Source organism: Agelaius tricolor, unplaced genomic scaffold (assembly GCF_023055355.1).
Source record: "Agelaius tricolor isolate 1412-34295 unplaced genomic scaffold, bAgeTri1.0.p SCAF_9, whole genome shotgun sequence".
In the NCBI taxonomy this organism is placed as follows: Eukaryota; Metazoa; Chordata; class Aves; order Passeriformes; family Icteridae; genus Agelaius; species Agelaius tricolor.
Window position 1 is genome coordinate 31,329,630 of NW_027269269.1, and position 23,995 is coordinate 31,353,624.

At 38.5% G+C, this 23,995-nt stretch overlaps 1 protein-coding gene across 5 annotated transcripts in view; it reads right to left on the reverse strand.

Annotated features, from left to right (window-relative positions):
• The window catches only part of ALCAM (activated leukocyte cell adhesion molecule), a 115,335-nt gene that overhangs the window by 60,426 nt on the left and 30,914 nt on the right, over nucleotides 1-23,995 (reverse strand). For 3 of the 5 annotated variants that reach the window (XM_071433506.1, XM_071433503.1, XM_071433504.1), the window contains exon 1: nucleotides 16,359-16,449. The exons of 1 other annotated variant lie outside the window; for it this stretch is intronic. In XM_071433506.1, coding sequence (XP_071289607.1) covers nucleotides 16,359-16,440 — 82 coding nt within the window. In that variant the 5' untranslated portion in view covers nucleotides 16,441-16,449. Of the gene's footprint in view, nucleotides 1-8,205; nucleotides 8,237-16,358; nucleotides 16,450-23,995 lie in introns of those variants that run through there. One more of the 5 variants, XM_071433507.1, reaches the window with a different exon arrangement.

The following is a 23,995-nucleotide window of genomic DNA, read 5'->3' on the forward strand; positions in this document are numbered from 1 at the left end:
TCACTTGGAGGCACGGCTACTTAGAAAATTAAACCCATAATACATTGTACTAGAAATGCAACTCCAGGTCTCTTGGGCATTAACCTCATGTTCTAAACACAATTTAATTTGGCTCTGCTGCCTGTCAGAAAATTGAGAAGAGAAAGCAAGACTTTTCCAGCACAGCACAGGGATCAGTCCTTCTAAGAACTTGCTATTCCACTATACTCAAAATCACTGTGTGCAAATACCAGAATTACTCCTTTTCACTTTCTATTTTCTGTTCAAAAATTATTTGACAGCAAAAAGCAGTCAGTGCAGAAAGTATTAAAACACACATCTAATCTACTTGATTTTAGAGATGTTAGCATATTTTTATCTGGTATTACAGATTTGCAATCTTCCATAGTGTCCAGATACCACAGTTTCTATCTGCATTTCAAGTGTTGGCATTGCTAGGGCTTCTATTACCATGGTATGAAGCAACCTGAAGATTCAGCCTGCACTGTACCAGGTGCTGCACACCTCCGGAGGCAGAGTGCCACACACCCTTGCAAAACAAGCAAGGCAGAAGCACAAAATGAAAGGCAAAACATTTATTATTATCTTCCACTTTTCCTCCCCACTTCCCTGCCCTCAAAGAAGTCACAGGAATAGGATCCGGTGAGCAGACACTGATGTGCTTTGGAGGCGAGAAGCTGGACCGTGGAGCTGGGAATGCCACTGCAGAACAGGTCACACCTGCTGCTCACCAGCAGCCTCAGCTGCACACAGAAAGCTGGAAACCTCTGTCTTTGAGATGATTTTCTCAAATCCCAGCCTGAAATTGCAGAAGGGGGCAGACCTGTCTCTAACTAAGGGCCAGAGACTGAAATCAACTTCTCCAGTAAGATTAACCCAGGAATTCAATTGTAAATATGCCATTGCTGTGGTACCTTGGTTGGTCTGTTTTAAATGGTGAAAAGGCAGGAGATGAGAGGGGCTGAGGACAAGGACAGCTGGCATCCTAGGGACTGCACATTTCACAGATTCAAGAGATCTTAAAACCTGTTAAGTCCTGGGCTCGCAGCCACAAGCTCTGTGAGCACAATAAAGGCCAGCTCTGGAGGAGTCCACACAACAGACACTAAGAGAAATAGCTTTTTCATGCTTTTCCAGGTCTGGCTTACAAAAATGACATTTCTCTGTAAGTTCTCCTGTTAGCAAGTCCCCATGGATGCTGCTACCAAGGGCTGATGGAAAATGAAGCATGAGGAAGGAAGCAGAGTCTGCATCTGTTGGTGCAGGATGATCAGCCATAAGCAAGAGATGCATTGTTTGCTCCAGAGGCCTGAACACTCACCACTTACCACATAACCTCATGTTTTTAATCTGAAAAGTGTACAGCTGATAAAGCTGCTCCTGGACAGTAACCTTCTTATTTTTAATAGGGAGGAAGAAATAAAAGTAGCAGAAACTACAGAACAATAAGCCTTGATAAGCAACAGATATTCTACTTGTTAAAAATTATTATAGAACATTTATAAATCAGGGACCTTCTCAAGAAAGTTAATCAGAGATATATTTTTTTATGAGCAAGACAGCACAGATATTAACATGGATTTAGAGAATCAGGATTGCTTTTTGGGTGATCAAGGTGACATAATGGAGAAATCTGATTTCCTGAATTGCCCCTTAGTTACACCCTGAGAAAATATCCAACTTGGCATCCCAAGGCTAAGCACAACCAATTGCACTGCTTCTTATGATTATTATGTCTCTACACAGCATGAGATCCCCCCAAAATTCTGTTATTATGGGTAAGTGAAATTCTGCAATCTCATACAAATCTATAAAACGCTCTATTCATCATATCAGTACTACAATTATATATTTGTAGATTAAAAAAACCCCGACAAATCAAACCTAATATCCCAAATCTACCCCAACTCAGCAAATTCAGAGCTGTAAGCTGTCAAAGAAACAATTTTTTTCTTATTATTTGAAGATATCTCCGAATATATCCTAAGAGAAAAGCAACCAAAATCCTTCTATACCTTTAGAAATGTAATTTTTTGAATCAAAGGAACAAGGATTCGTAATAAGGTATCTAAAGTTTAAGGTGACATCAGGAAAATCCCCAGTATAACAGAATCAACAAGACATGTTGTTGATAGCTGCAATCTCCACACTCCCCTCCCTCTTCTCTTTGCTGCCAAGTTGCAGAGAAGTGTAGAGCACCAAGTGTTCCCTCTTTGTGTACATAAAATAAAAGTTCAGGATGTAACTCAGCCCACACTTCCCCAGCTAGAAACTAACCTGACTTGGACTTGTCTCCATCTGGAAGAAACACGTGACAGGACATTATGGGGGGAAAAATTGCACAGGGGACTCATCACAGACCCAACCCTGGTGCTTTTTCACTAACACCAGTTCTTCCCACATAATCTCATGGCACTCTAAATACTGAGAGCTATAAAGGCATTGTGTAAATATGCTTTGGGTTTTTTTGTTGTTAAACACATGTCAAATCATCCATATCACATTGAAAAACTGTTTTCTGGTCCTTTTAAAGGAAGAAAGTAATAAATTATTTATTCACTCTGCTTAGTGGGATACCCTGTAATGTGTCCAGGACCTCCATTAATGCTCCCAGTTCTCTTCTGGTTTTCCCCTCATTACCTGCAGGCCTAAAATGCAAACAGCACTGTGCTCTAAAACAGTTGCTCTTGCCAAGTACAGGAGCAGAACTCACAGTTTTTCTGGTATTCATCACTTATAGCTTTGTCTTATGTGGGGGTTTTAGAGGAGGTGGGAATACAGACCAGCACAAGCAGAAAGTCAGCCAAAAGATACATCTTTAGGAATGGCCAGCTCTGGGTAGGTGTGTATCCACCATGCCCCTGAACACCCTGCAGAATCACAGGCTCATAACAAAGTCTGGGTTGAAGGGGGTTTGGAAATCATCCAGTGCAACCTTCTGTTTAATGGAGAATCCAGATCTGGTTATGCATGTTATATCCTGTGAAGCCAATTCTTAACTATTTACAGTGAAATACTACGTTTTTATCTAATCCTCTTCAAATCATGTAACAAGGGTAAGAAGAACATGCAAATACCAAATAGGTGTTGACTTTAATGGACACCTTTCATTTTGACTGATTTTTGTATATTAAGTTTTCCCTTCAAGGAATGATCACTTCTAATACAATTTCAAGACAGAAAGCAAATGCAAGATTTAAAGTGGCTCGTAAATCACCCAATATCCTCTAACTCTAACATCCAAATCACCCAATACCCTTTAGAGTTTTGTAATAACATGGAGATAACAAACAATAAAAATGCAGTTCCAGAGACTTTATCAAAGCATCCTAGAGACCTTCTACTCCAGTTGCCATCTGGTGTAAAACCCAAGCCACAATATTGCTTTCCAGCTAGGGACAGAAAGAAGCTGGTGAGCGGTTTTGTAATTATTGTGTGACAGTACTAGAATACCTTGTTTGTGTTGGACTTGGGCCTGTCTAAACCTTGCTGATATCAATCAGCTTCACTGAGTGCTGGATCAGATCCACACCTGAGAATTTAAGCGATTTAATTAAAGCTTTGTCAATCTCAAAGTTTGTTCAAGAAGCATCTTGCCATTAACAGAAGTGGACAGGTTGTTCTTTTAAACTTGTAAGGCTCTCCCTTGAGGACCACAGCAAACATTTTAGGTCCTTGATCTACAGCTAAGGTTAATCTGTTTTAAGAATGTCCTAATCAGCGAAGATGTGCTGGATATTGACAAGAAAGAAAGCAGAACAGAGCCTTGATTAACTGAAGGGCAAATTAAATTTTCAGCTGAATCCTGGGACACTGAAAAAAGAACAGGTGGAAGAAGGAGGAAAATTTGTCTCCTGAAGAATAGCGAAAGATCTGAAACTCTAAGTCTCTGTGCAGATAACTACAAGAGAGGCATTTGGACAAAGAAGAATTACAATCAATCAAAACTGGAAGGCTCAAAGGGTGGTTCCATTAAGAAACTCAATATCAGATTAAGACCACAGGAAAGAAAGATCCTCTGAATGTGAGTTTTATTAAAAGGAGTATTTTAAGAAAAAAAAGAAGAGAAAGAAATGTGACTTCAAGTTGTGAAAGAAGGCTTCCTGCCTGCCCTGAACTCTGCACCTGATTGCTAAAATAGGTGCTATTTGCCCTTTCAATAGCCACCTCTGTGGATTTTAGCGAAGATTTTTTGTGGAAAACCAGGATCACCACCTACTCGTTAGGAAGAATTACACCAGTATTGTAAGATATGCCTGAACCACCAGTCTCCAAAAGACATCAGCAGCTGCTGAGAGGACACTTCATCTCTTGAGGCTGTGATTAACTATCCTGCATCTGATGCTGGGAAGCAAAAGTAACAGACTCTGCAGCCAAAATATGAACTCAAGAACTTAACAGCTGATCATCAAAGAAATCATTCTCTAGAACATATGCAGACCCTTCATGTGTATGGGGAAATGTTAAGAAGTAACATTTCTTGCAACATAAATTGCAACAAATCAAGGGAAACACATCACCAAAAGAATTATGAAGAAAAAAATTGCTGATTTACTATTTAAGTAATGTCACTCTAGACAGTTCTGAAATTTGCTGTTCTTGTTAGTCAAAGTTCCTCTCATAAAGTATCACTGAAAGAAGCATAGCATTGAGGAAAAAAAAAAAACAGTACATAAGGTGAGGAAGCAGAAACAACTGAATAACAAGAGGTTAGATAGAAAAAAACTTAAACTGATTAATTTTTAACTGAATTGAAACACTGGCAAAATTAACATGGCCCATCAAAATTGTTTTATGTGACATTAAAAAAAAAAATCAAAGAACATTGAAAAAAATTAAGAATCCTAATTTCTTCTGACTCTATTAAATCACAAAATACTTTGTGGATCTTAAGCTTCCTAATCTGTAACGAGACTTTTGGTACTATAAGCCATTAAAAAATTCTTTGTTTTCTTAGAAAATTATCAAGACCAGTATCTTTTGTATATCTCTTCAAACTGTGGTTTAGTAAGTAGGGCTTTCTGAATGTATTGCCCATAGTCTTAGTAATGTCAAAATCCTCTTTGTATTTTAGCATACAAATTTATTTTGATTCATGAACAGTCCTTGAGCCGAGTAAAAATTTGCTTCTACCAGTACCTGAAGCATACAAAAAACCTACCAAAAAAAATGCAGCTGAATACACTACCACTAACATTCCTGGCTTATCTATTCATGCTGTAAAATTTCCATTTCAGCTCCTCAGTAACTCCCACTCTCCTTTTAAAGGTAAGTATTATCAGGGCTAAGTTTGCTTTTCAAAAATTGGACTAATTTTTTTGTATGCTGATGTAAAGCCTACCAAGCATTTGTTACAAAAACAGAGTCCTAAAGTCATAAACTCAGGATATTTATCTCACTGTATTTTTGTTACCCCCAACAGAACCATCTACAGTCATTCTCTGACTCTAAGAAAAATTAATAAATCAGTAAACTCAGGTAAAATTGATTTCACCTAACTGTAATTGCATTCAGTGTGGGGTTTTATGCCTCTTCAGCATCACTTTTATGCTCAGATGAGGGAAAATGGCATTTCTAGGGAACTAACAAAGAAGAGTCTTGCTCACAGTGAAACATGCCCTTCTGACCATGAGCAGATGCTGTTTAGACAGCTGACTCAGATGTACACCTGCCCAAGTGGTCAGATAAACTCCTGTGATTACTGTACTCAAAATATTTGGGAAAAAAAATTCCAAACAGCCAACAGTATTTTTAAGGAAGTTATTAACAGAAGCTGACAGTCAGATATTCTGTGCATAAGCCTGCAACTGTTCCAGCTCTGCCTTGGAGAGGAACATTTTCAAACCCAAAGCTACCAGCAGTCCTCCCCAGAGAGCAGGGGTACCCAGTAAAATCCATGCTGGCCACTGCTGCAGGTCTACATGGGCAGATCTCCCCCCTTAGGTGGGACTTAAGTCACTTAAGTGACTCTGGATACCTCAGGAAGTCCCAACACACAAAATAACTATATAGCAAAATAGAGCCTCAAGAACTGTTCAGATATCAATCAAGATTTTTTTTCATATGGTTGCAAAAAAAAAGCATCCTCATTTCTATCACACTGGTACAAATACTCACGATTTTGCAGTCACCAGTTTGCAAGATGAAATGCTGAATAAGCAGTTTCAGTATTTTACAATTTTTGCAGACAAAAAGTAAAGGTTTTCTAGTAAAAATGCTGACATTAACTCGCTCTAAGCATTACCAATATTTTTAAAGTTAGAGAACCAGAGAAAAAAACAATATTTGCAAAATCATGTAATAGATCAGTGCTGAGAGCATTACTTTTCACAGATACCATAAGTGATGGATTTCTTTCCCCAAAGACTGGAAGATATTTCCCAGACACTGCATACAGAGAGAACACTGCACAGGCATTTAATCTAGTCTCTAGTAATAAAACATTCAAAATGTTTAGAGGATGTAACCATGACACCAATGTATGAAAATTTATTTCATAGAGACGTTGATATTGAGCAAACTACATATCAAGATTCCCTAGATACCTCAATTAAAAACCTACAGAATTTTTAAATGATATCACCATTACCATAAATCACCAAGATTAAAAAAGCATGCAATGGTTTATGGTACTTCTTCAAATTAATTTAATAGCTTCAATTAATAATAACTAGGATTTTAAGTTTTCTTGTTAGCAACTGGCAAACTGATCCCTTAGCAAACTTTTTTGACCTGTAAAATAAGTAAATAAATGTATATGAGAAAAAAAGCTGCTTATAGTTTTAAGACTGCAACAATTGAAATTATGAGCTGATTTTTCAAGTCTGTTCCTGTGAGAGAGATAGGTCTTTTTTTTTGTTAATCCTTTCTTCTACTTTGTACTCTCCAACACAAGGAAAAAAGAGAGGTCGAAAGATACAATAAATTCACAGGATGGACACAGAGTTTCTATTTCAAGGGAAGAATCCAAAATTTTTCTCACTTGTTTTCAGACAAAATTTATCTAGGAATATTTTGTTGAAACTAGCCACAACATAGATAAATATTTATCCATTTATTTCTAGCTACCATCCCAAGCAGCACAGCAATCCTCCCTATGCTCTCCCTTAAGCATTTTAAGCTGCTATTCCTTATTTTTCACAGAGCTGTTGGCTCTTTATGATTTCATCATGATCTTCTCTTGATGATCTAAACTCACTTTCTGATACCCATAATTTTTAAAGTTTCCTGGCATTTCTTCAAGGAAGTCTCTGGTCAGAATCACTTAGGATGAGCTTATCTCCCACAGTAATGAAGAGCTGAGGGAATTTGCTTTGAGACACAGCCAAGAAACTTCTAGTTTCAAAGTTTAAACACGCCACTGTTGATTTTAATATGGCCTTTGCTGCAGACTGTGCTACCACACCTGAGCACATTTGTTTTGCCAGTGAATCAGTATTACTTTGCACTTGGGGGAGAGATGATGGGGGAAAGGACCTGCAATTTTGACTATCCAGCCATTCTGCCTCCTCAGGATATCAGTATTAGATATTTGGATGGATACCTATCTGCTCCACTGAACAGGGAAATTAGCTGGTATCTACTGATCTGGAGGACATGTACAGGGATTTCATTTTCACATCTATCTGCACAGACTGACTGACTGCTGTCACTGTTACGGGTAAATACAGACTTTATTAACCACTATGTGGCCCTTCACAGGGAAGGATAAATGCTGCCATTCTTCTTCTTTGTGAGATCACAAAACTAACAGACAGAAATTATGATTATCCTCTACAACCACGGATAACTTATGTGGTACCATGTGTTTCTAATGATAAAGAATAATACTGACATGAAAATGGATTTAACACATCCTGACCTATGTCTGCATTTTCTTCCCACAGCAAAAGAAATAACAATTGAGTAGGATTCTTTATAGTATATTCTGTATTACCATGCAAGAATCAAGGTTGGAAAAGAGCAGAGTTGGTGCAGATTATATCAACATAGTGTATTAAAGTTCTCTGGACACGTACTACCTCCAGAGTTTTATTTCATTCTTCCCTAAATCTTTGCAGTCATTTTGTGAGAATTGTGTGCAAGCCAAGAGCAAACAAATCCTTGTTACAAGCCATGTTTTACATCCCTTCTGCAGTCAGGATGAAAGCTGTCTTTGTAAGGTACATGACAACAGACTGTAAAGGTTTAGCGGTGTGACTTTACCCTGGATTGCTTCCATTGCCATATTCAGACTTTAAATTCAGGAGATGAGGTGCAGCAATAAGAGCAGTGTCTCCCAGAAGGGTTAGATGCACAAAGGAGAGCTGGCTTTTTCTTCTATGCTTTTAGGCAATTCTCCTGAGTACAGAACAGAAGATAATCACAAAGGCTGACAGACTGGGATACAGTGGGTTTGAATAGGCTTTTATTTTTTGTTGTATAGATAACTGTTTTAAGTCAATTCTTCATGGTCATCAAAATTAAACATTTTATTTCAAACTCAAGATAAACATGCTTTTGAACATAGAATGAGAGCCAACACACCAGGGGCTACCTCTGCCACTCCCTGCCCTTCAATTCCAGTACCATGGGAAATGCTAAAGGAAATCAGAGGAGGGAAGAGACAGTACAGAGATTTGGAACACAGCTGTCTTCTCATGTCATAAGAACTCTGGACTAAAAGTCTTCTAACTTTATGGAGCAACTTAAAAAATTATTTGGAGGCACTTTTAAGTGTACTGGTTGCTCCTTCAGAGATCCCAAAAAAACAAATTAAGAGTGCATACTTACTGGCTCACCAACAGGGATTACTTTTCTCATGCAGGACAACCTGAATGATCAGTGCTCCAAGAGCAGCTGTCAGAAAGCCCTGAAGGTCTCCTGCTGGTGAACTTCAAAAGCATAACTAATCCTGCCTGATTCTGGTAGGAAGTATTCACCCTCCCAGCTCTGCTGGGGAGGAGATAAAGGAAAAGCAATAGGTCACAGAAGCATCAAGCACTTCAGAGGGAGTCCTGTGTTTCCTGTATCGTTTTCCAGCCCTTAATAGCATACTGATTTACCTGCTACATCTTCTCTTCAGAGGATCCCAGGCCATATTTCTTCATCATAAAGTTTCTAAGATTAGAGTGAGAGAGGCAAGAAAAAGCCAAACAGCTCATCTGGCCACCTGCCCTCTTCCTCCTGCACTCTGCCCTCCCCAAGCAACAAACCAGACACACTGAACAAAATGAAAGCCACTAAGCTTTCTGTGGATGTCTCTGTTCCACCCACCAAAGGCACATATACACATTCAAAGCAGAGGACAGGGCCAGAGGTTTCACCTGATCTAGAAACTGGCTCTGGAGAGATTCATCTTAATTAATTACATCCTGCTTTATAAATCCAGCAGACAACGTAACACATGTGCTATGCTGGTTTCAACAATACTGGAGAAAATGAAGTAGCTGACAAAGGGGAAAAAATTGCCTTTTCAACCTTTTGCCATTTGAAATTAATTGCAAAACATGTACCAGTGTACTGTAAAAAAGCTGAAGTCAATATAAAAATTTGCAAAAGTAAGGACCCTCATGTATTTGATATATACTTAATATGATTTTATTTTGAAATAACAATGATTTTTTTTTAAATTAACCAGTTTACAGGCATTTTTGCTATGTATACATAGGCTACCTAGAAAAGCAGTATTACCATTTCTGGTTTTCAAGCACAAAAGCTGAACAAAATAAAAAGAAAAATCAACTATTTAGTGTAGATTTGAGCTTAGAGAGCCTGGAGTTCATAACCAGCAGAGTAATGAATTTGGCAACCAAACGTGGAACTTGGAAGTCATATCAGCCCTCATTTCAAGGTGGTTATGTGCAGGGTCTCCAGCCTGACAGATATCTCAGGTCACATCCCACATCAGTGGGATGAGCAAGCAGGAAGGGAGGTGCAGCTGAAGGACCTTGTGAGTGCCAAGCTCTGCACCAAGAGGAGATAGCAGCTCTTGGCAACCCAGGCATCCCCAGCTCTTCCCATTTCCAAAGCAGCTGGAAGAGGAATGCAAATGGTGACTCTAAGTAATCAGCAAAAGCTAAGTGCTAAGGAAGTTACTTCACAGACTGACATTTTTAAGGTGAATGGGACCTGACCACTCTGCATTAGTTTCAGCAGTTATCAGGTTCTTTAACTTCACACTCTGTTTCAAATAGAGTAAGTCAGTCATTGCTTTCTAAAAGGGCCTAATTAGCCAGCTCAGAGTGTGTGAAACTTCATTTCAGAATGAAAAATGACATCCCAGAATACTTAGTTAACCTAAGTTAACTAGTCTCATACTGCCTAGATCAAAGGCCAGGAACTTGAGAACACAGCTTACATATTCATGATAAACTACAGATCTCTGAAAGCAAGGCTGGTGGAAGACTCTGGACAATACATGCCCATGTGGCAATAAATCCATTTATGGTGCCAAATTAGTTTTCCAATTTACACTGCAGAGTTCTCAGGAAATCTTGCTCCAGTTGTACAAAATCATCATGATCCAGCTTGAGCAGATGTTTAGCAATGAAGCAAGACACTTGGTACCTTATTTTGATGTTGAACTCAGATAAGAATGAGATTAAGCAACTGAAGCACAGAATTTCCTCAAATACCCCTGAACAATAAGGTAAAAAATAATGGCATATTTAGAGAAGGCTGAGTACTATTGTCTTTACTGATTCTATTTCTAATTGTAATTGTCATCAGCTTCTCAGGAAGAATGTAAAATAACAAAGGTTTCAGGAGTGGAAATTGAACAAAGGAAAAACTACAGATTTGTAAATAAAATTTGTAAAGCTTTCTAGCAGACAGACTTTTAAACTATGCCCTCTAAATAATTGTTGTCCCAAGATATAGTGCAATAACAGAAGTCTCTGGTCATGAACCCACAGGGCAAAAAATTCCAGCAAGGAAACAGGCACTTCAGCACACTTTTTCTCCTTAGAAGGCCAAAGCACACAACACCTGCCAACATAATTGCTTGTTTCAATAAAAATACTTAGACGATCTATTTTTCAGTGAAAGTAAAGGTTTTTAAAGATCCCTGCAGACTAAATTTATCAAAAGACCTTCATGATTTTCCTTATATTGATGTTTTCATAAAATGTTGTTGGATTGAGATTCAAAGAACTCATTGCTGTCTAGGAGCAACATCCCAACTACACATTCACATATAAAATAGAGGCCACACTGAGCAAAGATGAACAATTTGGAACATTCTCCTAACAAAACACAACCGTCTTACCAAAGTATACACTGCATGCATGAGTACTCACTTTGTCTGCTTTAAACGATTGAAGCGACCTGGCCTAAGTCACTCCTCTGAAAAATGCACAATTGAGAAATGATTCTTAGCAAATGGGGTGGGGGAATGCTGAATGGGAAGTCTTAGTGCTCTGCATGTGTCATTCATACTAAACTGCCTTTTTATGAAAGTGGACTTGTCTGTACTTGAGAATTCAAGAGTCACATTACATGTCTGCAGAGACCCTGGGAGGTTTGGTTACAAAAGCCAGACATGGTATTGTGTATTCCCTGATGACAAGAAGTCAGCAGAGCCTATTACATCACTTCAAAGTGGTCAAGCAAAGGCAGGAAACCCCCTGACGTTATCTGATAAATTGTTTTGTAAGTTAGTTTGGCACCAGCGTGTCTGGTATCCAATACTTATGATACACAGCCTAGCAAGTACATGCTATTAGATTCCTGCTATTTTGTGTCAACAAGAAATGTATGCTGTGACAAAGACCTTTGTAGTGAAGTATGGGAGGAGAGAAAAGTCAGAGGGGAACACTACATTTCCCAAATAAGTAAGGAAACCAATGAATTGTGCTAGGATTGACTATTGCTAACAAGCTACCATTAGGGAGAGAACGTCACAGTTCAGAGCAACTCCAAGCATATCACATTTCACTACCAATACCTAGTTTTCAAACACAATTCATTGTTGGACAAGCCCCCCAACCAGGGTATCAAAAGATCTTTTTTTTCTCTTACGATACATTTCAAGCAATCTTCAGGCATATCCAATATCAAGACTATGACTGAAGAAGGGAAGCAAAGGAAAGACAATAATCCAGAGAGTGACCTATTTCACAGAATCATCACAGAGTAATTCAAGTTGAACAGGATCTCAAGAGGTCTCTAGCCCAGCTCCTCTGCTAAAACCAGAGTCAGCCATAAGATTGCATGAGACTCCTCAAGGCTTTATGTGGGCAGATCATAGAATCATAAAAGCCCCTCCTCTGTGGCAGGCTCCTCATCACAACTGCTCCAGTTTACCCACATCTGTCTTTTGTCTACAGGCCCAAAATCAGGAGCAGTATTCCTGATGTGGTCCAGGACTACCAGGTCAAGGGAGTAGATGCTTCACTTGACCTGGTGCTCTTCTCTGTTGGTGCAGCCCCAGACAGCATCTGCTGTCTGCTTCAAGGGCACGCTGCCAGCTTGGGGGCAGCTCATCTGTTGAGACCTCGGGGCGATCCCAGTGAAAACTCAAGGAAAAAAGGTTCTGAAGACTTGGGCTGCCTGAGGAGTTCTTACCTGTGTGCACTGTCACTCAATCTGTCCTGTCCAGCAGCAGGCCAGCATTTTCCTTGCTTATTCTTTTACTGCCCATCCAGTGGCAGAAGATTGCCTTGTGGTCCTCAGCATCCCTTTCCACTTTCAGCTCCAGGTGAGCTTTGGCTTTCCTAACACAATCACTGTGTGCCATGGCAACAATTCTGAATCCCTTCTTCGCAGCCTGCTGCTGCTCCCACCTCCCCATCCTGCCCACTCAAAATGAAGCTCAGTTCTTATCTATCTACTTTTTTTGTTGACTAAGAGACAGAATGCTCAAGAAAAGGAAGGAAAATATCAGCATGAAGAACTTGCCAGGTAACTTGAAATTCTCTCACAATCTTGAGCTCCATCATTTCATGGTTGATTCAGTCATTGATTACACCACCATTTTCTATTTGTTCATGAGCTACAGATCAGGAAAATATTACCCCTAGCTGGCCCATTAGTGTAAGTGTTAACAAAAAAAGTAATTCCAAGTCCATTTCAATATCAATTTTAAGGTATTAAGTCTGGTATAAATGGTGGATTTTGTGAAAAAATGGATTTAAAGTGCCTCTAGACTTTGAAGTCTCTTAGTACTCAAATGATTTGGTTTGCCTACTTTGCTCAGTCATAAACTTGGGACAGTAAGAATTCAGATGTAGAGTTGCATTTGATACCAGTGGTCACTGTACCCAGACTTATGGCAGTAATAAGCCTTTCAATGTCTGGAGATTATTCCAACTATTAGAAAGATAATATAATATGAACTTCCAGGCTAAGAAATAGTTCTCTATTGAAGCTTATGGCAAAGCACAGGAAAATAAAGCTTGAGCTGAAAAATACTCCCATCAGTATTTTAGCTCTTTTTACTTAGTTTATCTAAAGCAACCAGATGCGTGCAATGAATAAAAATGTCTATTTTGCAGCATTTCAGCCAGTATGAGAAAAATATACACTTGAGGACACAAATATTGGCAGAAGGAATCCTCTGCCTGAATTTGGATATATGGTAGTTTTGTAGGTCATGCTAAACTTCAAAGAACAAATATAAAAATTGCCCAATTCTTCTTTTTAATAAACAGCACTTTTGAACAAGAAAGGCTAAAGGAGACTATTTCTTTCACAGTTAAAGCACTCTATAACTACTTCTACTATTAGCAAAAGGCTTCCCCCCACCCCCATGTCTAGACAGCAGTTTTTTATGTGACAGAGACCAAGCAGCCCAACCTAGCTGTCAGGCAGTAGAAGTAGCATCAGTCTTTTTTAGCAGTGTCCTCCATGATACTTTTTTTTGGATGAGGCTTCCATTTAACATATTCAGCTGTATCTGATGTAGATGACTGTCTGCTAGGACGAAGACAGATGACCCCTGTATATTATCCTGTAGGGGAGTTGCATTGATTTTGCAATACCACCTATTCACTGTTTCAGTTCACAGTCTGGCATTTTTGTCAGTACTGGCAGTTATTTCTCATTCTCCCTCTGAGAAGAACCCCCATCTATCATCCTGCTGGATGAAAGCCACAATAGGTTTTGCTCATCTACAATAAACACTGTCATATATGGAGCCTGGTGTCCTATTGAAACAGAGCTTATGTAAACATGGTGAGCTGTGTACGTGTCCATCCATCAGTTGAGCCCTAATTATTTGGCCTGAAAATATCTTGGAGTTGATACACAGCCACCAGCCTCAAGGTTCTTCAGTACTTACAATTTTCTCATTTAACAGAGATAAGGACTATAAGGAAGCCCATACTTAATTTAATTTCTTCCCCTTCGGATAAATTAATTCATCTGGCTGATTCTCCTTGGACGTGGGTCAGGGTTATTGTGGATATGACCTCAAGGATTCAGGAGTTTGAGAAGGCAGAAGGGAGGTATGAGATAGGCAATACAATACAGAGACTTTCTTCTGCCTGCAGATGAGCATGTAGACTTGGCAATACATGTTAACCACAATATTCTAACCAATATGGTCAAGATGAACAGTAGCAAGTCCTGAGCTGTACTTTCTGGGAGAGCCTGCCCTTGACAAATATAATCAGAAAATTTTTGTAAGAGAGGTCTATGGAAAGGGGATGTGATATTTATTTAGCATATCTCCAAGTTAATTCAACCTTCAAATCTATTTTCTCAAAGATTTCATTGACCCACGCTCTTGCAATCCCACATTGTGTCCAAGTGGTCTGGCCAACATACCTTGTGTGCGACATTGATTCCAATGAAACATCCTGTATTATCATTCCTACATAAATGATTGAGGTAACACTTGTTATGGCACTGTCCTTTGCTTCCAAGTGTTGCTTACTTCAGCCTTCATAAATCTTGGGACAGGTTGCTGTTTGCTGGCTATTTCTCCTTGTTTATTTGAAATATGTTTGTTTTTCCTTCATGAGATCACAGGAAGAAAAAAAAATCACATAGATGATACTCTGCAACCTTGTTGTCATCATCCTGTTGCCAACAGAAGACACTGTGTTCTGAGTATTCATCTACGTTGAGGTCTCAGCCTTCTGGTCTGGACATAAATCACGTTCTTCAATGTTACTACCAGGAATGGTGTCCTGGGAGAAGTAGTGTCTCAGACTACTCTAACTGTGTCTGCTGTTAGCAAGACAGGCTTTTCTTAGAGTCCTCATCCTGCTCTTTCTTTTGGCGCTCCCACAAAAACACAAACTTGTATAAACAGCTCTTTCACTGGTATAACATTCATACAGTCTTCATAAATGTAACTAAATTCAAAGTATTAAGACCAAAATGTACAATTTTCCTTTCAAGTTCACATAACTGTTACAAATAACCAAGACTTGCCACTGTTAAAATCAGGCTTTGTTACATTTTTGTTATTTTAAGGGTGTGAATAAGTTGTAAGTGAGCCAAGGCTTAACTTTGACAAACAGCTTCTTTGAAAAATCCCAGAACTAGAACCTGCCTCTTCACGCTCTCCTGAACACCTGTAGAAGAACTTCAAAATCTCCTTCCATCCCTAGAAGCATTCAAGGGATGATTCTTTGAGCAGTATGTCTCTTGGAAGGTCCCCCTGCCCACAGCAAGGGGTTGGAATGAGATCATCTTTAAGGTCCCTTCCAACCCAAACCATTTTGAGTCTATGATACAATCCAATATCCAAAAGGCATCAGTACCTGTGTTTATGTTATTATCTGCAGTGCCAAGACAAAACCCCTCCATGCTTACTTGATGGGCAGGTGTTTAGAAAAGGCAAAAAATCAGTCCTCCCATTGTCTTTCTGAATGAAACACACAACCACTAGCTGTACACACTAGCTACACATAGCTGTATTAGTACATAAACATGTCATTATCAGTGCACTTGGAAAGACTTATGATAATGTTTAAGGCACAAAAACTTCACAGCATTTACATGACATGGTTTCCGTGTTTCTTGCCCAGTGCTTACAATTGCCTATAGAACTTGTACCTAGACCCCAAAAAGCTGATTAGTTCAATTAAGCTAAAAAAAAAAAAAAAAAAAAAATAAAGCATATCTCAACCTTCACTTGACATTAACAAAAGTGTTCACATGGCACAGTTCCTGGCTTTCCAAGCCAGCAGAGCCTCTGCAACACAACTGATTAATTAAAGAGCTCTGAGAAGTTAACACTGAAGGTTACTGATTAATTGCATGTTAGAGCTGCCTAATCAAGTACCCAAGGCAATAAACAAATACAAAGATATATTATACACTGATTAACACAATTATTTATAGTTTTACTTTTAACTGGTTGCCTGCCATACAGCAGTCTGAATAAACCTGAATAAACACTGGGGAGGGTGATCAGGATCACTTACTGTATTTTCCCAGCTGGCTATTAGGGCTGTTTTCCCTGGAAGTGAAACATATGATTATGAATCCTTCTTCATGCATGGTCATCACATGGGTAGCCACACCACAATAATTTATCATGTATTTCTGAGTGCTACTGGTTGCTATGTGTGTCTCCAAGGGCTGAAATTCAGCATTGCAAACAGCTGCTAACCATCATTAAGAAAAAGTAAGCAAGCTGCTCTAAATGCTACAGCCCTATTTGAGGACAAGATTTACACCTAGAGATGATCAACAGCTCTTTCTCTTATTCACATTCAGATCTAATGGGAAATTTTTCATTTCAGAGATCTTTTCTTCTATGTATGAATTTCCAGTCCCAGACTGCAATACTTCTTTGTCTCGTAAGGCTATTTTCATGGCCTCCTCTAAATCTATCATGTAACTCCTTTCTTCATATCAAGAGATGAATACTAAAGTGTGTCCTCACTCCATAGTTCCCATGTTATCCATATATATAACACAAAATAAAACATTTCCTTGCAAGCACTGGGACAAGTTTATTCACTGTTAGGGAGGTTATTTTGAAGGAAAAGCTGCAGGAAGGTTCCTGAAAGAAGAAAACTCTGGAATGACTCCTTTCCCCCCAAGTCAATGAAAACAACTTTGTCTCCTGCAGAAATGTCATCAGTTCTCCTCTCAGATATGCCAATTCTGTCTGATTCATACCAAGAAGCCAATGAACAGACTCTGCCTCTTTTGTGTTCACCGTCCACCTCTCTACTCCGAAGAAGAAAAACAAGAATAAAAATGAAAGAAAAATCTGTCCCTCACAAAAGGCAACCATTACTGAGCAAGTCATTCCCTGATACTTCCCCCAGAACTCTCATTATGCCATACAAAGTTTTATTAGCCCCTTTAATGGGCAGAGCCCTTTGTTAGCCTGCTCTTAATATAGTCAGCAGTCCAAGTACAAATGTTCATTCTTGTCCTGTACGACACTTTTGCTATAAGCCCCTTATACCTATTCAGTATGACCACAATCAAATCTGCCATTAAATTACTTTCCAGCTATAAGGGACAGATCAAACTTTCCTTCTGTAACTAAATAGCCCCATTTCCCATCTAGATTACACTGGTTTTAAAAACTTCCTAACACAAGACTGGTGTAAGACAAGAGGCTCAAGCCCATTGTGCCAGCTAATCCCATGTCCTCTAATTACACACATTTGACTTCTTGCAACAAGATCCACAGCCAATCATGAAATTCCCTTTTTCCATCTAGTTGGTGTTCATGAGATCTGACGGCTCTGGCGCACTCATCTTCCTACATCCTCAGATAACTACTCTTTGAAGTTGTTCAGGGGAGATGAAAATATAATAGCCTCAGAAAGGGTTGATCAGCATGAAATAAAAGAGAAGGTCAAAAGCTGATTGATGCAACCACTAAAATTGTAATATTAAGATTCAGTCAATTTACCTTGTTAAAAGGCACAATTTTCATACTAGTACCATTTATTTTTTCCATATTAAAATTACCATTAGAATTTCTCTTTAACCTTTTTTTGTTTTTTTGAAATCTGGTTGCAATTACAATCAATCAAGAACAAACCAACCCATTCCTTATCTCCTGAATTATGGATCCTGTGACATAAGTGTAAATTATACATTCAAAAATCTGTCTGTCCTTGTTTCCAAAAGTGGTTAATTACATAACATTTTAGAGTTGTCTTTTGGAAGGCTAGTTTTCATAAGAATCTTTAAATGTACAACAGGTTTTTTTTCCTTCAGAAACAATTTCTGCCCAGCAAAAAAGAACAGAGGGAAAGTCTTAAGAATATTGAGCTTCATTCACCTATTTACCAACCCTGTAAATATTAACTTCATGCATCAACACCATTTCTCTAACTAGGAACTCTTAAACCCACTGTTTAACCCATGTAAACACAGATCTCTTCAGCACCCTGGGCTTCCAAATGTTAAATGACAGCATGTGTCCCCTCATGAAGTTTTAGATCAAACTTGAATCTGAAGCACCTGTTCTACATGTGCCACACATACAAGCAATATGCTAAAGCAGGCACTGGACCTTCAGTAACTGTTATCATTCACTGAATAAACCAACAGGCAGGCAACAGCTGCTTGTGAAATCTGTTGAGTGGCCATCACTCTTAAAACATAAATATATCAATCCTCAGCCATTAAAAAAATAGATCTCACTGTATGTTTGCTAAAAGTACAGATTCAGAGATTATATGGGGGTTTTCCTTATTTTCTCTCATATACTGGTACTTAGTCTCTACTGTATTGCAAGTTTAACTGGTTTCATCAATTTTGACAGAGAAAGGTAAGTTAATTCCATAGTAAGCAAACACACTTAGTTCTTCCTTTAATCATATAACAATTTTAATTCCAGTTCATTGTTAATTATCTCCCAGATTTTTGTGACCAATAAAACTCTCTACCAACTTCTTCCACCTTTTCCCTGACACTGTGTTGCAATGAAATTTCCTCACATAGTTTACACCTACTTTGTCATAGAGTATTTCCAAAACTAAAGGCAACTGGAGGCAAACATTCCAACTATTCACACAACCAAAGCTCTTTAGAAAACCTCTACCAGTATGCCCTGTAGCTGATAGAAGTTCTCCTAGCATACATGCCAAATCAATAACATCCCAATACACTCGGGTAAGAGTTCACAGCTTCAGCAAATTACACCCAGGTACTGCTGAAGGGAACACCTGCAGTCAGGAGACTTCGTTAAGAGAAGAGCTCTTTCCTCTGTCAGTACAACCCTGGATAATGTGTCAGATAGGGCTCATTTCTATTTCAAATGTCTAGTGACACTCAGTAGTTTCAAAGCACTTTTTAAGGGCTCGTTTCCTAGAGGCCATTCAATTCCAGAAAAAAATATAGTGAAATAATTGAATGAGTACATTTTATACAGACAACTGCAAATCTCCGTATATTTTTACTATTCTGGGGTAGAGAATGACCCTGAGCTCTTGAACTGACTTGTTTATCCTGACCTTACACAAGTTTCCCCAGCAAACCTGCCTGGACAAACCCTTAACAAGAAACAAATTTGGTGCTCATTTTATGATGCATGGGAGAGAGATGTGCACTAAGTTTTAAGCTCCTCCACATTTAATATCAGAAAAGTTTATTATCCCTGTAGCACATAATCAGGGAAAAAAAGTAGGTAAAATAATCCCCTGCTTAGAGGTTTGTATTAAGAAGATGGCAATGGTATTTAAGAATCAACACAAGGCACACTGCATAAGTAATCTCAACAATCTTAACAGCACACACAGGCTCCTCACAATCCTCACCTGAGAAACAGCAATGAGGTTGTCACTGTTCTCCAACAAAGCCATACCTTCTTAACAGCCTCCAATGGCAAAGCCCAAATATTACATCTGAGAAACATTCATGATGACATTTACATGCATCAGAGGGAAGAATTTTGTGGAAGGCTGTTTATGCTAAAGTATTTAGGTTTTGACATTTCCATGCTGAAATTTCAAAAGAGCATACCTGTGGGTGTTTTTGATAAATTATATATCATAAAGACAAGAGAGTTATTAAGGAAAAAGATATTGGTGAGCAAAAGATTTTTGTTTTTCATTACCCAAAAATGACGTGAAATGTAAAATTATTGAATTCAGTGTACTGTAACCTAGAACTAACCCCGTAACCTTCCTCCTGCAACAAAAGATCTAATTATACACCTTGCTATGAAATTTAGTTAAAATACCCTTTGAACACAAGATTAACTTCAGAGCTATGCTTACTGTGTCACCGCTACATCGCACCTGTGCAAGTGCTGAGTGCTCTAATTAAAGGTTTATAGGATGTATGACTAAGAGAGTAACCATCTGAACTCCATATAGGTGATCAGGACAATTACTCTTGTGCAACAGCACTTAACAAAATGCTAAAAGCACACAGAATTTAAGTGCACCATTTTAGTTGTCTTCTGTCCAAGCAGTGGGGCTACTGTCAGGGAAAACAGAAAATCAGTGAGCTTTTTCAGCTTTTTTGCTCCCCTCCCATTCTTCTAATGCTGGTGCTAGACCCTCACTACAAGCTAGAAAGCATTTACAATTTGTAAAATAACCTGTAAACAAACAAGGAGAGCAGAAAAATCCAAACAACACGGCATCTTCTGCAATGGAGGACTGAAATCATGACAAAAATCCTCCTGCTGTCAATGTAATTTATTTCATTTTCAATTTTAAACCAAGTGTGAGTGAGAAATTTCTGTTGATCAGGGAAACCTTTGCAAGCCTCCTAAATGCCCTAGATAAGAGGCATGTTTGTGAGCAAACTGTTGCTTGAACCTTTAGAAATTTCAACTTTGTCTTTTTTCCTTTTTTATGTTCACAGGACTGTATACTGAGGGGTTTGTACAAGCTAAAAAATACCCAAACGTTGCCATTGCAAACAGAAAAGCTCAGATATCTTTGTATTCAAATGTCGGCCCAGGTGAGCAAAGCAGCGCAGGGCCAGAGGCTCCCCATTCCCACCAACCCTTGGGCAGCTTCACACGTGCTCCAGCAAAGCACAGGCACAGTTCAGGCACAGCTCCCCCAGCCAGGCTTTGCTCCCAGCAGGATGTTTGGCTGGTGGATGTACACTCCAAGCTCTACCCCCTGCCCTTTTCCTTGGCCGTATGGATGTGGACACAGGAGGGAGGCAGGGAGACCACAGATTACAGCAATAACCCTAATGGGGATCAGGTGGGAAAAGCAGGAACACAGTAGAAAACACCACATCCTAGCAAAAGGAGGTGAATAAAAAAGATGAGGAAATGCTGCATGACAGAGCTCAAATATATAGTCTTTGAGACTAAAAATCATTAAAAGGCCTCCCCCCTTCTCCATGTCTTCACATTAATGCTTTAATCCCATTTGAAGAAAAAAAAAAATATGATGATCTTACAGATTTTTACTCATAAAAGTATGATCCATCCGGGTCTTTGAGTTTTATGTGAACAAGAAATAGCTCCAGCTCTGGTTGGTTCAGACTTGGGATGGGAAGAGTTAATAAAGAAAAAAATTGGGAATTGTAGACGCATTGAACTATTTTTTTTTTTTGTAATAAACCATAAACTAAATCTGCAAATTTCTTTGCAATTTAAATTGCTGCTTTGTCAATGCAGCAGTGAACATCTTAGCAGGACCACTTTATCCTTTGTGAATTCCCATAAATCTGACTTATCAAACTTCCAGACTTAGCATAAATTAATATGGAGCAGATTTACAGGCTTAAGAGACTTTTTTCCCCCAATTTTTAGATACTTGATAATAACTGCACTACACTTTTTAGTACATGACATTTTTATGGGGTTTTTACATCATAATTAAAAAAAGAAAAAAAAAAAGGAAATGCAAAATCTTCTCTGGGCTGGACTGAAAACTCCTAAGTATCAAAAGAGCTAAGCAACCTAAAATTTAATCTGTGACTCCACATTTTTAGAATTATATAAAAATTGCTAGCATGTTCTCACACTCAGCTCATATATTACTGCCTTTACCTGTTTAATACTTCCAGTTTAATGTTATCTTGCTTGAGTGCTTCTTTTGGTAGCTCTACTAATTACTGCACACTTTTTAACAAGGGAACCACAAAAACAGATTCACAGCCTTATCAAACAGAAGGAATACTCAGGCCTACTTTAATTTGAATAATATGGGAGAAAAAAATCCCAAATCTTCTTACCTGTCTTTCTTAACAAACCACACACTTTTATATACTTGCGATTAGCCAACTGCAATCACACAAAATTACAGTGACTAAACACAAACGTGAAAATTCCAAACTAGGAAAGTTCTCTCCTAGTGCTTGGAATAGCCCATTATGCAATAATTCTCATTTCTGATATTACATAGGAAAGAATTCAGACTCTGTTCAAAGCAGTAATATGAATATATATTTAAAGTTTTATCATGCTAACTTGCACAAACTCAAATCATTAAGAAGCTGACAGGAATTTCCTGAGCAAGTTCTGCATCACAAAACCTACTGCTAACTAGGAATTTTAGTTTTGCTCCAATCTTAAGATTATATTAAACAAATGGCTTAGCCATTTAAAGTTCTATGCCAGGCTTCTTGTGAAGTCAAGTAAAGTTGAATGGCATTTCACTATGGTTACCATGAAAAAGAAAAGATCTATTGTTAGAAACACACAACCAATTCAAATAGATGGTTACTCACAGCCATTTGTAGCTACAGTAAAAATTCACAGCTCCTTTTCAGAAAGTCAGACCCTGTTTAAATGGTGATTTTGCTTCTGTTTTTAAGGACGGTTCTCAACATGTGGCAGGATCCTAAATTTATTTACAGCTCACTAAATTAATTTGAAAACTGCTTAGGATAGAAAAGTTAGAGGGGAAAAAGAGTGGCATTTTATTGAGTTGGAAGCCCAGTAACAGTATTTGAGAGTTTGCTTCCCTTTTCTGTGTGACAAGTGCATCCCCCACTAGGCATATTTTGCTCCAGCCCTCCTGATTTGAGCCAATAGAGGACAGAAAAGCTGCCAGTTTTTTGTGTGCCAGAAAAGCTTCTTCAAAGTAAGAGAAAGTGTTTATCTCCTGGTCTCCACCACCAAATTTGCCAGATTCTAGACACACTCATGTTCAGAGATAAAAAAAAAATAAATATCCCTGTTATTTACTGCTACCCTGCCCTTCAGAAGGGCTAATGAGTTCTGCAGTCACCATCAGCCACACAGCTGTACATGCTGCAAGGCAGGCAACAACAATGACTACTAAATGAAGACTGATGACATTCTGAGGGGAACATTTCCAAGAAAAATTTCCCTAATCAAATTAAGCATTGTGCACATAGATGAGATTTTATTTTTAATCACTCGTTACTGTTTGCATTCGAAACCCCACATTGCTGCACAGCCTTAGAGAAGTAGAGCAACTTGTAGTTACTTGGATGCACTAGAAGAATAGGGACAAAGCATGTCAGGTCACAAATATTCTTCAGGGTTGTCAGAATCACTACTTGCATTACCTCTCTCTCCTTTTCTGAAAGAAAAACCAACAAAACCAAAACCAAACAAAAAGGCCCAATGAAAACACAAAATATCAAAGAAATACAATAGAATTGTTGTGGCTTTCAGCACATTCTGTCCAAGAAAGCCAGCAGGCTCTTTTAATATTGTCAGTCTCAATTTCACTTGTTTATCTTGTGTATATACGTGCTAATAAAAATACTGGAAATAATGGCAAAAGTAACTAGAATCAGACTGATGTTTCACTGGTGTGTACTTAAAAAAAAAATCAACCCCTTAGGCACAAGTATCACCTTGTTAGTTAGATGTTATGTGAATTTTTTCATGCCTTGATAATTTTAAAGTCATTCACCAGCCAGGCAGGACTGGCCACTGCAATGCCTGTGAAGTCTGATACAGACACTGAGGGATCACACCACGAGTCTGCCAGAAGGCTGCCAGTGGATGCCTGTAATCTTCTCCTCCCCCTTGATTTTTCACTGACTGGGTTTTAAGGTTTGAAGTGCTTTCATTCATAGCACACAGTATATGTTACATATCCACACACCACTGGCCATTTCCTCTATTAAATATATATATATATATATATATTTCTCCTTTTGTAATAAAAGAGGAGAAACTGTCTACTGAGAA